The sequence below is a fragment of the Sus scrofa genome, chromosome 10, assembly GCF_000003025.6.
Source record: "Sus scrofa isolate TJ Tabasco breed Duroc chromosome 10, Sscrofa11.1, whole genome shotgun sequence".
Classification (NCBI taxonomy): domain Eukaryota; kingdom Metazoa; phylum Chordata; class Mammalia; order Artiodactyla; family Suidae; genus Sus; species Sus scrofa.
The window spans coordinates 47820467-47834374 of record NC_010452.4 but is presented as its reverse complement, the minus strand read 5'-3'; the positions used below and the strand labels follow the sequence as shown (position 1 = coordinate 47834374).

The window sequence follows — 13908 nt, the reverse complement described above, 5'->3', positions numbered from 1 at the left end:
GTCACGGTCTTTAAAACCGTTCCCTGAAAGCCATCAGGGAGTTTGGACCTTCTGAGCATTAGCTTCTTGGACTCCTTGCTTGGGGTCTGCAGTGAACGCTGTGCTCTCCTCCGCTGCAACCCGGTGTCAGCAGATCGGCTTCTGCTCGCGCGCGGGCGAGTGGACCCGAGTTCGGTTCAGTAACACGGACACTCGGACGTGGGAGGGCAGAGCGGCCGGGGTGAGAGGGGAAATCTTGGGAAGGGGTGGGGAGTATTTTTTTAAGCTGTAAACAGAAGGCTTATCAGAAAGCAGCCAGGGACTGAGGTGAGGGCCCAGGAAGGAGCGTTCCAGGAAGAGGGAATAACCTCCGAAGCATGTGCTAAAAAAGGAATGGGAAGAGCATGCACTTGTTGTTTGGCCAGTTTATCCTTTTCTTGATTGTAACGGGCTGAGGATGACCTCTCCAAAACGGCCACACATGAGTAATTAAATATCTTTTCTGTGACTCAAGTCCCTTCAAATCCCCCCCACCCCTCACCCTTCATACTTTCCCAGGGCTGGGCGGCCACCAGACCGTCATTTCACTGCCACTTGAGGTCTTGTTTCTGTTTTAAGAGGGAGGCTGCTTTCTAAGCCTCTATGAGTTGATATTTAAAAAAAAAAAAATCTATCTTAGGAGTTACCACTGTGGCGCAGTGGGTTAAGAATCTAACAGAAGCGGCTCAGGTCACTGCAGAGTGTGGGTTTGATCCCCAGCCAGGCAGAATGGGTTAAGGGATCCAGGGTTCCACAGCTGTGGTATAGGTTGCAGTTGCAGCTCAGATTCAGCCCCTGGCCTGAGAACTTTCCCTATGCCATGGGTGTGGCCATTGGAAAAAAAAAAAAAAAAAGGCATCTTAAACACACCAGACCACTCACCCCAAAGTTCCTCAAGCTGATTCCTAACAATTTCAAACTATGAAGTTTTATTAATTTGTATGCTGATAGTTGAAGAGCTCTTACTTATTTTATAGTCCCATCCACTGCCCCACCCTCCAAATCCAGGCCAAAATGTCAACACTTTTTTCCCCCTCCTTTTTATAGCTGCACCAATGGCATACAGAAGTCAAATCAGGGCTGCAGCTGCTAGCCTGCACCACAGCCACAGCCACAGCCACAGCCACACGGGATCCAAGCCACATCTGCGACCTACACCACAGCTCACAGCAACACCGGATCCTTAACCCACTGAGCAAGGCCAGGGATTGAACCCGCAGCCTCATGAATACTAATCGGGTTCATTAACCACTGAGCCACGACGGGAACTCCAAAATGTCTACCCTTAATAAGACCATGGGCCTTGGAATCTAGTCTAATAGGGACATACTCCAAAATATATAGGGAAAGCTCTACACACAAGGACAAACTAATCAGCATTTACTTGTAATAATGGAAAAACTGAAGAAACCTTCAATGTAGCCAAATGGGTAAAGGATTCGATACTAATGGCATATCCATTTCTGGATTTATGCAGCTAATAACAAAGATGAAAATTTACAGTAACTTGGAAAAGGCTCAGGAAAAATGTTAAGTGAAAAAAAATATAGAGAATTAGTCACACATTACGATTACAACCATGTACGAAAGACAAATAGGAAAAATGCTGGAAAGACATCTGCCAAAATGAGAAGAGCAGGTGAACTCATCTGCTATGGTTATGAGCTTTTCCCCATGGCTGCTCTCTTCCCTAGACTGCATTTACAAAACAATTGAAATCTTATTAAAAGTATTCACCCTTTTTTAAAAATTTGTCTTTTTAGGGCTACGCCTGCAGCATACGGAGGTGCCCAGGCTAGGGTTCAAATCGGAGCTGTAGCTGACAGCCTATGCCATAGCCATAGCCACGCAGATCCGAGCTGCGTCTGTAACCTACCCCGTGGCTCATGACAATGCCAGCTCTTTACCCCACTGAGCAAGGCCAGGGGTGGAACCCTCATCCTCAAGGATCCTAGTTAGATCCATTAAGCACTGAGCCACAATGGGAACTCCAAAAGTATTCACTCTTTAAGTTAGCAATTTGAACATTTTCAAATCCCAGAAGCAGGTACGAGCAAACAGGAGATCTGAGTATCTATATGTGAATCTCCCCATGGAAGCATCATCCCCCCCCCCCAAGAATGAGCAGGTGGGCATCACTTCAACCTCCTAATGAACTGCAGCATCTCCATGACAAAATATGATGAAGGATAAGGGGAGCTGCCCTAAGAAGTTGACAGGCATTGGAGACTATCAAGCAAACACATCTAGAACAGTTGGACATGAACAACAGATGTGGAACTAAGTTCCTTCAATCCAGTTTGGAAACCTCACCACTCTTTAGGGCTCTGAGTAATACACTGGGATATGTTATTTGAAGCTGAGCAAGACTAGGTTCTATGATTTTACTTACTATTCTGACTTCTCCACCACTGTTAGGGTCTTAGTTGGGGGACTGAATGGATTGATTTCAACTGTTTGTCAACTGACACATAGATGGTCAACACTAATGGCAATGATGACCCCTGGAAGGGGGTCAGGGGGCTTACTCATGCCGCAGAGCCCAGAGAGCACTTCTCTTTCTTCACACCTACAAAGGCTTGACTTGCAAACAACAGCCTGTTTTCTATCCGCTCTGAGCAAGGAAGATGCCGACATCAGTCCTAGCTGTAGCAAGAGCTCTTCCGGTTATATTACCGTGAACTTCCACACAGAAAGATTAGCTAATGGCAGCTGTGGAATTTCCTTTTCTGGAGGTTTATAACAATAGGTTAGATCTACATCTGGCCTTGAATGCCTTGGGCCATGCTGTACAAAGAAACAGAATGAACAAAAACAGCACCCTCTCTCCACCGCCCCCCCCACCAAATACCATAGAGTGTACCAGTCCTTCTTCGTAGCTTTTAATAGAGACAGATCTTAAAGTAGTTGAGAGCTAACCCACCCTTCAGCTGAACCAAAGTCTGGACCACATGAGTCGCAGGAGCAATGCAGAAAGTTGGCTGAAAAGTCATTTACCTGTACTAGGAGTTCCAGCTTCCTGTCATCAAGAAGATGTACTTGACATCGACGGCCCTCCGTCATCTAAGAAGAAAGACAAATGATGGTCACCAGGAGTCCAGTGGCCTGCCAAATGGTTAGAGGGTCCCCAGTACACGGCCAGGCACATTCCCCTGGGCAAAACTTCCCCTGGGAGTTGGAGCCACGGAATGCCAAGACGCGGCAGGATTGGTTCATGTGTTCATTCAAAAAATATTTATTGAACACTTTCTATGTGCCAGGCACTACTCTGGGAGCTGGGTATAGAAGGGCACAGGACTAGGTCCCTGCCCTCATGGAGCTTACATTCTTATGAGATGCAAAATAAATGAGCAGATATGTATACAACATAATAGCAGATGGTGATAAGTGTTTTTCATTCTTTTTTAAAAAAACTTTTTTATGAAAGAATAGTTGATTTACAATGTTGGGCTGATTTCTGCATATAGCAAAGAGGCCCAGTCATGCATATATATATATATACATATATATATGTGTGTGTGTGTACATATATATATATATACACATATATATATTCTTTTTCTTATATCATATTCCATCATGTTCTATCACAAGTGACTGGATCTAGTTTCCCGTGCTGTACAGCAGGACCTCATTGTCTATCCATTCTAAATGCAATAGTTTGCATCTATTCACCCCAAACTCCCAGTCCATCCCACTCCCTCCCCCTTCCCCTTGGCAACCACAAGTCTGTTTGCTTTGTCTATGAGTCTGTTGCTGTTCTGTCAACAGTGTTTTTCATTCTTTGGTCATTCTTCCATTCAGTAATTTTATCACCACGCATTTGGGATAGAGTTCAGGATCTGGTCACTGCTGCCTCTCCACTTGTCCCCTTAACTGATCACAGGGAGCAGACAATCACCCCAGCAAGTGCACTGGACTTCTCTGTTAGCCACCCTCCTTCCCCATTTGTGACTCTGACCCCTACAGGGCTTTCACTTATGATAGGGGAACCCTGGTGATAAGGGCTCACAGCTGAACTTGACCCCTGACTCTTGTGCCTTTCACCACTAATGTATCTGTGTAACAGAAAGAGCATCTCAGAAGGTACTGGGAGACCCAAGCACAGCCATAGCCCTACTGGCTACTGGCTGCAGGACTTGGAACAAGCCTTTGTGCATCTCTGCCCAATTGCATATACACAAAGGAGTGGGTGGGCCCAGTAGGGGGTGGGGATGGTGAATATTTAGCAACTAGCTTTCTGGGAAGAAAAAGCCTTAATTTGTAGCATTAGCTGGAGCCCTGGCATCACTTTTAAAGGAAATCCTCTGAAGGCCAAGCCTTCTGGAAGATGTCAGCTGGCTAGCACTCTAACCGAAAAGTGTCTGCTGCTCCAAGCAACTGTATCATGCCTGACTTCAAGCTACTGCCAGGCCAACACTGAGCGTGTTTCCAACAGACGGATACAATAGGCACAACCTCAAGAGTGCAGCAAAGGACAGTAAGATCATTAGGAAGTGATGGGCTTACTTATTCAGTTATTATAGTATTTCTTACCTTTGATTTTAGTATAATTTATTTAACTGTAAGTTTATATAATTTCATGTTATGTAATAGCAGCTAGTACTTTTGTTTTGGGTATAGCTTAGTTAATTGTGAGTTTATGCAATTTCACCTTAGCAATGGCTATGTTTTACAATGGTGCACAAAATTCCTGAAGATTAGTGAACAATTAGTGCTCATGAGCAGACATAAGCCACCCTAATACCTCTGCTTGGACCAGAAAACCTGGAGATCAGATTTTATATGGCTTATAGCCCCCACTGAAACCACTTTTTTTTTCTGTTTTTACAGCCACACCTGCTGTATATGGAAGTTCCCAGGCTAGGTATGGAATCAGAGCTGCAGCTGCAGGCCTACACCACAGCCACAGCAACACCAGATCTGAGCTGCACCTGCAATCTACACCGTAGCTAGTGGCAATGCTGAATCAACCCGCGGAGCAAGACCAGAGATTGAACCCACATCCTCACAGAGACAATGCCGGGTTCTTAACCTGCTGAGCCACCCTCCGGAAGCCACCTTCTTTTTTCCCAGCCACCAGCCACTTCCCGCAGATCCAGAGGAAGGATGCCCATGGGCAGACTCTGGCCTGGCCTCACTGCAGGGGCATTAGCATCGCTTTCATGAGCACTTTCTCCAGGAAACACAGAGAAAGCGGTCTCTTCTCTCCTTGTCCAATACAGCTCGTTCCCCAGCCATCAGCACATGCAAAGCCGTCATCTCCTCCTATGAGAGCATGATCTTTCTCCTTCCTCCAAAGAAGCCAACCGAGTCACAGTGTCGTACGAAATTATTCATTAAAAATATGATTCAGCCATAACAAGAAGAAATCTTGCTATTTGGGACAACATGGATGGACTTCAAGGGCACGATGCAAAGTGAAATAAGTCAGGCAGAAGAAGACAAATACTGTATTATCTCACATGTGGAATTAAAAAAAAAAAAAAAAGCACCCAGAATTCCCATTGTGGCTAAGCAGGTTACGAACCCGACTAGTATCCATAAGGTTGCGGGTTAGATCCCTGGCCTTGCTCAGTGGGTGAAGGTTCTGGCAGTGCCTCAAGCTGCAGTGTAGGTCACAGCTGCAGCTCTGATCCCACGTTGCTGTGGCTGTGGTATAGGCGGGCAGCTGCAACTCTGATTCCGCCCCTAGCTTGGGAACTTCCATATGCCATGGGTGCATATGGAACAACAAACAGACAAAAAAACCCACCCAAACCATGAGCTCCTAGATACAGAGAGCACACTGGTGGTTGTGAGAAAAGGGATGGCGCAGAGATGGGTGAACTGGGTGAAGGTGGTCACTAGGTACAAACCTCCAGGTGAAATAAATAAGACCTGGGGAGGGACTGCCCAGCGTGGTGACTGTTGATAATAATACTGTGTTGTACATTTGCCAGTTGCTAGGACAGTAGATCTTAAAAGTTCTCATCATAAGAAAAAACTTTTTATAACTTATGTATGAAGACAAATGTTAACTAGCTTTCCTGTGGGGTGATCACTTTAAAAGATACCCAAATATGGAATCATTATGTTTTATGTATTCCTGTAACTGACATCATAAGTCAATAATACCGCAGTATAAAAAGGAAAAAAAAAACAGTTTACAAAGTAAATTAAAACCTTTGCTGGAAAAAAAATCTTATCAGCTTCACTTCAATCACTCTCTTATTAAAGTTCCATGAAAACTACTATAATTTTTAAGTTTATTTTTATTAAAGTACAGTTGATTTACAATGTTGTGCCAATTTCTGCTGCCCAGCAGAGTGACCCAGTCATACACATGTAGATGGAATATATGATATATATATTGATATATATACACACTCTTTTTCTCATATTATCTTCCATCATCTTCTCTCCCAAGAGATTGGATTTGGTTCCCCGTGCTGTATGGTAGCACCTCATTGCTTCTCCATTCTAAATGGAGTAGTGAGCATCTACTAACCCCAAACTCCCAACAGGCACATGAAAAGATGTTCAACATCACTAATTATCAGAGAAACGCAAAGCAAAACTATAATGAGGTACCATCTCACACTCAGAATGACCATCAGTAATAAGTCTACAAATAAGAAATGCTGGAGAAGGTGTGGAGAAAAGAGAAGCCTCTTACATTGTTGGTGGGAATGTAAATTGGTACAACCGCTGCGGAAAACAGTATGGAGGTTCCTTAGGAAACTAAAAATAGAGCTGCCGTATGATCCAGCAATCCCACTCCTGGGCACATACCCAGAAAAAACTAAAATTCAAAAAGATACACGCATCCCTCTGTTCACTGTAGCACTATTCACAATAGCCAAGGCATGGAAGCTACTATAATTTTTAATTATACTAAAATATATGCTACCATACCAAAATGCATAAATGATTATCTTATTAAAAAGGGCACCCAACATGCCCACGTATCAAGAGGGCAGCTGACCGCACAGGCACTTTTTGGATAAAGTTTTAGACATTCACCAATTCAGTTCCTATTAAGAAGAACTCAAGGTCCACAGAGACGGAGTTCTAGGGGAGAGAGGGCTACAACCATCTGGCATATTATGGTGGAATTCCTTCAAAAACATTGATCAACAATTTGAGAAAATTCTCTGAAGAGTGGGGACAATTTGAAGAAATTTTAAGAAAAGAATGTTGCCTGTCCTTTGCATATTTAAAACTCAAAGTTTTGAACTTCATTTTCTTGTAAAAGGTTCAGGGTGTATACATGTGCTTGAGTTACCGACTCATATTCTAATAAAAACCAAGGAAAATTGGTATCGGAAAGACATTACTGTACCGAATCAAGTTTGAATCACAGTCATCAAGAAGAGGAAGCATATCATTTTCTCAAAATCCTTCCAAGCATGTAAAGTGTGATGTAACACTGGGTTCACACTCATACCTAAAAGTTTAGCCTGAGATTCTCATTTTCATTTGAAACATATAATTCTCATTACATGAACCTCACCTCTTCTGCTCAGCAATTTGGGGAAGTAGCTATGTACCCAGAGGTTAAGATCTACCCAAGGATTTTTCAACTTCATTCTTCTCTTCAACCAAAGCTCAGTACTGAGTCCTGGTGAGTTTATAAGCACACTCCCTCTTCTAATAGGAATTTTATAAGCTGCCTCCCTTTGGGAGGGAAACTGTCCCCAGGGAAAATCAGCAAAGAAATGAGTCTAAACAGAAACTCAACGTTGAATCATCATGGGTTTTTTCTTTTTTTTCTTTCTTTTTCTTTTTCAGGTTGCACCTGCAGCATATGGAAGTTCCCAGGCTCAGGGTCAAATCAGAACTGCAGCTGCCAGCCTACACCACAGCCAAAAAGCAACACCAGATCCAAGCCACATCTGTGACCTGCAACACAGCTCAGGGCAATGCTGGATCCTTAAACCAATGAGCAAGGCCAGGGATCGGACCCACTTCCTCATGAACACTATGTTGGGTTATTAACCCAATGGACCACAACAGGAACACCTGAATCATTCTGTTTTTGAAAGCATAACCTTCTTTTGACAGCATGTTTGTTTGTTTGTTTTTTTTCTTAAAAGGGAGACCTGCTTTGTTGTTCCCTATGGATATAAGATGAGTGCATCTCATTCTCATCAGTTCAGAAAAGGTTTACTGTCCTGGGTGTGTACGGAGAAAAAGTGGCTGGCTTCCCGGGTGCTGTGAAATTTTCTTTTGAATCCTAACAATTGTGAAATAATACTGCTTTCCTTGTTCTCGTTTTTGGCTGCTGGGGCACAACTGGAGGGCTGGCATCACCTTCAAAGGAAATCCTCCTGAAGAACAAGGCTTCTTGTGGATGTCAGCTGGCTACCATGCCAGCCATAAATCGTCTTGTTAGAATACAATTCTATACCAAGCAGAAGCCTGCCAAGTGCACTGTGATCCAAAGGTTACACAGCAAAGTGTTATTTTGAAAGGGAGGCGTCTGCCCGCACTTATTCAACCTTGCTGTTAAGATACAAACTGAATCATGAAAACTATGCAGAAACATGGAAATGCATGTGTGCTACTAGCTTAAGCGAACACAGCAGAAGATGAACCATGTACTGTAAAGGCGGCCCGTAAAACTGTCATATATACGGATAGGAATTAAAAGGCAAAAATGAAATATCTGATGTGCTGGGGTAGGAGGCTTAGGGGTGGTTCTCCACTCTCACCCAAATCTGAAAACACCTTTTTTCCTTTTTCAGTGAAAAAATGTAAAAAAAGAAACTTTCTCCAGGAAAATGAAGGACACCGAGGTCAGCTATAGAAAATGGAGTTTGAAAGGTTCCTTCTCCGCAAATTCATTTTTTTTCCCACTTTTTCTTAAATTTAATGTTATTTTTTTTTAGGGCCGCTCCTGCGGCACATGGAGGTTCCCAGGCTAGGGGCTGAATCGGAGCTACAGCTGCCAGCCTATGCCACAGCCACAGTAATGCCAGATCCCATTGAGCAAGGCCAGGGATCGAACCCGCAACCTCATGGTTCCTAGTCAGATTCGTTACCACTAAGCCACAACAGGAACTCCAGCAAATTCATTTGAGATTGCCTGTTTTTAACATGTCAGATCAAACTAGATAATTTACAAATAGGGATTATGATTATTATAGACATTAGAAAGTTCAAAGACCGAAAGTCTAGTATTGTCTCTCTGCAGAAGGAATTCAGGGGAAGCCAACTGTGATCTAGAAGTGGTTCTGGGAGCACAGATCCTGAAAGTGGGGGATTATAAATAACTGTTTAAGGGCCTTCATCTACCAGAGCCTGCCATATTCCTGTTAGGGGAAGGGGGCGCTGTCCAGCTGCGGCAGGGGAACCCCTCTTCAGGGCATCAATGAAAAACAGCTAAGTAACTAGCAATGACAGGTGCCCCCAAATGCAATTTTGAAGAGCTCTGTGTGGAGGCGGGGTCCAAGGTAGTGAGCTCAGCAAGTGGACTATGTTTCATCAGGAATATTTTCTCTTCAAAACTAAGTAAACTTCATTTCAATGTGCTTCTCATTATCACCTTTTTCTCTACATATCCACTTTCCTTCCTTTTTGAGTCGCCTTTTTTTTTTTTTTTTTTTTTTTTTTTTTCCCAAATAGCCACATCCATGGTATACAGGAATTCCTGGGCCAGGGATTGAATCCCAGCTGTTCCCTATGCCAAAGCTGCAACAACACTGGCTCCTTGACCTATCGCGCTGGGCTGGCGATTGAACCTGTGCCTCCGCAGCAACCCCCCCCCCCCCACGCCTTTCTTGTGTTTGGTCAAATAATTTTGCTACTATGGGACCTACATGCAAAGGGATACTCTGAAGAAATAAGCTGAGCTCCCTTGTTTATAGCATTTTCACAGAAACGTACTGCAGTTGTGCAAATGAAGACTGGTAACAGGTCTTGAGCTTAGAAAAACACACAGTTTTTCAAAATAAAAACACATCTTACCATGATATTTCCTGAGAGTCATTTATACTGGAATTGTTAGCACTAAGACCCTGGGGCCGCTGGGGTGAGGGTGGGAATGAGCCTGGGGAGGAGAACTGCTTGGGGTGGGGGTCGCAGCTACCACGTGCCTATTTGTTTAGGTCTCGGTGCATAGGAAGCTCCAGAGTTGTGATTCACATTCATTTTAGAGATAATACTTAGATGTGACAATAAAATAAATAATAAAGACTCATTGGAACTGTACACAAAAAGAAGGCACCTTTCCAAAACGTGCTTTACTTAGGAAGATGATCAATACTCCCCCAAACAACCTGAAATCCTATCTTTTAAAAGGCTGTCATAAATGAGAAAACTCAGATTTCCGAAGCATCCATGCCAAGACGCAAACCCAGAGACACAGGTCTTAGACCGCATCCTCCGAATGTGGTCCATGAAGGCACGGGATGTCCTCAGGAGGCCGGATGTATGACAGCAGCACCTCACAATCTGCCCTCTGACCCGGACCATTCTGTGGCTCAGAAGGAAATGCCAGAGACATGAGTACAGTTTCCTGGGGCAACTCATTGTTGGAGCTTCTGTACTTGGGGAACCCTAATGGCTCACATCCTTCTCTCGACTTCAGTTTCCTCAGGACCTATCTAAGTACCAGAAAGTCACAGGATCACAGATCGCAATAATCATGAAGCTGTCACATCCAGGAGATGAATAAATGCGGCACAGTCACAGCGGCTCCGAGAAAGTCAACTCCATGGTAAATAAATACAGAGAGAGCATTTCATGCAAATTAAAAGCTGCTGAAAATATTCATCCATCCACTGCCCTCACTAAGCCTGTACCACACAACTGCCAGGTATAATAACAGTTATTATAATGCAATATTATAGCGAAATAACAGGGCTCGAGGGACCTCTGTCCACAACATTTTTAGAAAAGTTAAAGGTATATTGTTCATTTTCATTACAATTTTTCCCTTGTCTGATTTACTCAAGTTTACCTTAAGTGACACCCTATTAAAATAGAGATGCTAATGGAAAGATGATACCAGATACTAGATACCAGGAGTCTGATTCAGAGTTACCTTGTCCTAATTTTGCTCCATGACCTCTGACAAATTATTTCACCTCAGCCTTTACTATGAGTCTCCTGGGTTGAGAAAAGGACACACACAGGCATGTCCTTGAGGTTCTTGGCTGCTGAATAAAATTGGAACTTATAAAACCCAGACGAAAGTGATTAAACGAGTGGCTTGATTAGAAACAAATTCACATGGCAATGTCCTGTAATATAAGAACTGAAACAGCCTTGCATTCTTCAAAGCTTGACCCCAGGCAAGTGTGCATTTGATGAGGTCATGAGTGGGGCCCATGTTTCACTGGAGGATCTTTGGAAAGCTTATTGTGGTGTTGCTGCGGCTGCCCGGGTCTCTCTGCCTCCAGCAAAAAGAAACTGGGTTTCCTTTGGCAATGCAGGCAGAGAAATGGTGATGCTGTGGGTGCACTAAAGGCTTGGGGGCAGAAAGGGCTGCCCTGTCCGGGTGTGTAATAAGGAAGAACAAATCTGACTCCATGTTGGATCTGTTTCTTTTTCTTTAACCTTTGTATTCCATTGCTTTTGCTCCAAGTTAATCACTAAAAGAAAGTTGCCTAGAGCCTGAAATATACAGAGGAGCCCATTCTCAAGGCTCTGAACTTTCAAGGTACAACTTTTCCATTCATAGAGCGGTAGAGAGTTGCAGAACAGAGAATAACATTTGTCTTGTTGGAGGTTTATGGGAACATTTTGACCAGGCCTATAGGGATAGCTGCAAGAACATAGGATTCGGACATCAAGAAATTTGCAACAAACAACCACACCCTCTTCCCTTTTAGTATAAAAGAAGCTGGAGTTCTCTTGTGGCATGGCAAGTTAAAGATCCAGAATTGTCACTGCAGTGGCTTGGGTTGCTGCTGTGGCACAGGTTCAATCCCTGGCCTGGGAACTTCCATGTGCCACAGGTGCAGCCAAAAAAAAAAAAAGGCCCTGAATTCTAACTTGGGTAAGATACTTCTTTGGGACACTAATCCACCATCTTCTTGACCTGCTGGCTTTCCAAATAAAGTTTCTGTTCCTTGTCCCCAAAAATGCATCCCTCAATTTACTGGCCTGTCCTGCAGCAAGCAGTACAACTTCAGTCCCCAACTCTAGTACCCTGCAGATTGCTGCTGTGTGTGAGAGACTGACAGGCCGTATTAGACAACTGGCTAATTTCAATCCTCTCTAGATGGGGCTGCAGAGGAGAGGGGCAAAAAACCAATAACAGGAGTTCCCGTCTTGGCACAGTGGTTAACAAATCCGACTAGGAACCATGAGGTTGCGGGTTCGGTCCCTGGCCTTGCTCAGTGGGTTAATGATCCGGCGTTGCCGTGAGCTGTGGTGTAGGTTGCAGACGCAGCTCAGATCCCGCATTGCTGTGGCTCTGGCATAGGCTGGCGGCTACAGCTCCGATTCAACCCCTAGCCTGGGAACCTCCATATGCCATGGCTGCGGCCCTAGAAAAGACAAAAACAAAACAAACAAACAAATGAAAAAGAATATCATTTGTATGAGATGGAATATTGAAAATATAATAAAAATATGAAATTGAATGAGAAAGTGAAGACAGAGACATCCAAAGAACACAAAGAATCTGCATAGAGAATTCCCAAAGGAGACCAGATTTTAGCATCATATACACAACATGTCAAGGGCACAGAGCCAATTATACAGATGACAGACATAGATGTGGAAATGTCACAAACTTAGAGGGACAGCACCAGAACACTGAAGCTGAGATTTAGAGCAAAAGTCTAACAGCAATAAAAGAGTCTTTCTTTAAAGATTTGTTCCAAGCAAGGAGAGCAAGGAAACGAATGTTTTCAGTGTGTGGCGCTCATGGATTTTTGTCAAAAGATGAGCTGCTGGACCACTCGGTTCCTGTTTAGTTGCAATCTTCTCAACCAAGAAGGGAAATGGTAGGACTAACAACTAAAAGACTATAAACTGTGCCTCTTTCTCCAAAATACATCCTAATATGGTTAAATATTAAAAACAGGTGTATCAGGATTTTCTAAGCATAAAAGCAAGGGAAAATGTATAGATTTGATTAAGCCTTTAAATTTTTTTTAAAAAAGTAGTTTTATTCCATAAATCACTCTAAGCAAAAAGAAAAATCAAAAGCAAAGTTGGGAAGAGAATAACTATAATGAGGGGTTAATACGTGAAAATTAATTAGTAGGTGATTACGACTTAAGTAAAAGACTACTAATATCCTACAGGAAATCAAACTAAAACGCGAATGGCTAAAACGTTCATATCCTGTGACAGTAATTTCTCCTCTAGGAGAGAACTATCTGTATCTCTGGGAATCCAGAGGAAATCTAGTGACATACCCTCATGAGGTAAGAGAAATGGGATTAAAGGATGATGTAATACCCTCATGAGGTAAGAGAAATGGGATTAAAGGATGATGTAGTGTGTGTTCATTCAGCAAGTGCTTACGGTGCATGGTTATGTGCCAGCTCTCTTATTAGATATACAATGATGAACACGATTTTCTTCCTATACTTAACCAGCATCCATGTCCAGTAGAAGAAATGACTAAATTAACAGGAGATTACAAAGCGGTTTTGTTTGTTTGTTTGTTTGTTTTGTCTTTTGGCCTTTTCTAGGGCTGCTCCTGCGGCATATGGAGGTTCCCAGGTTAGGGGTTGAATCGGAGCTGTAGCCACCAGCCCACACCGGAGCCACAGAAACACCAGATCTGAGCCACATCTGCAACCTACACCACAGCTCATGGCAACGCCAGATGGTTAACCCACTGAGCAAGGCCAGGGACCGAACCCGCAACCTCATGGTTCCTAGTCAGATTCGTTAACCACTGTGCCACGACAGGAACTCCCAGGAGATTACAATGGAATCCGT

At 43.5% G+C, this 13908-nt stretch overlaps 1 protein-coding gene across 15 annotated transcripts in view; it reads right to left on the bottom strand.

The window, feature by feature from the left end:
* Positions 1-13908, bottom strand: part of FRMD4A (FERM domain containing 4A) — a 664082-nt gene that overhangs the window by 214574 nt on the left and 435600 nt on the right. For all 15 annotated transcript variants that reach the window (XM_021064221.1, XM_021064222.1, XM_021064223.1 and 12 more), the window contains one exon: positions 3016-3081. In XM_021064221.1, coding sequence (XP_020919880.1) covers positions 3016-3081 — 66 coding nt within the window. The remainder of the gene's footprint in view (positions 1-3015; positions 3082-13908) is intronic.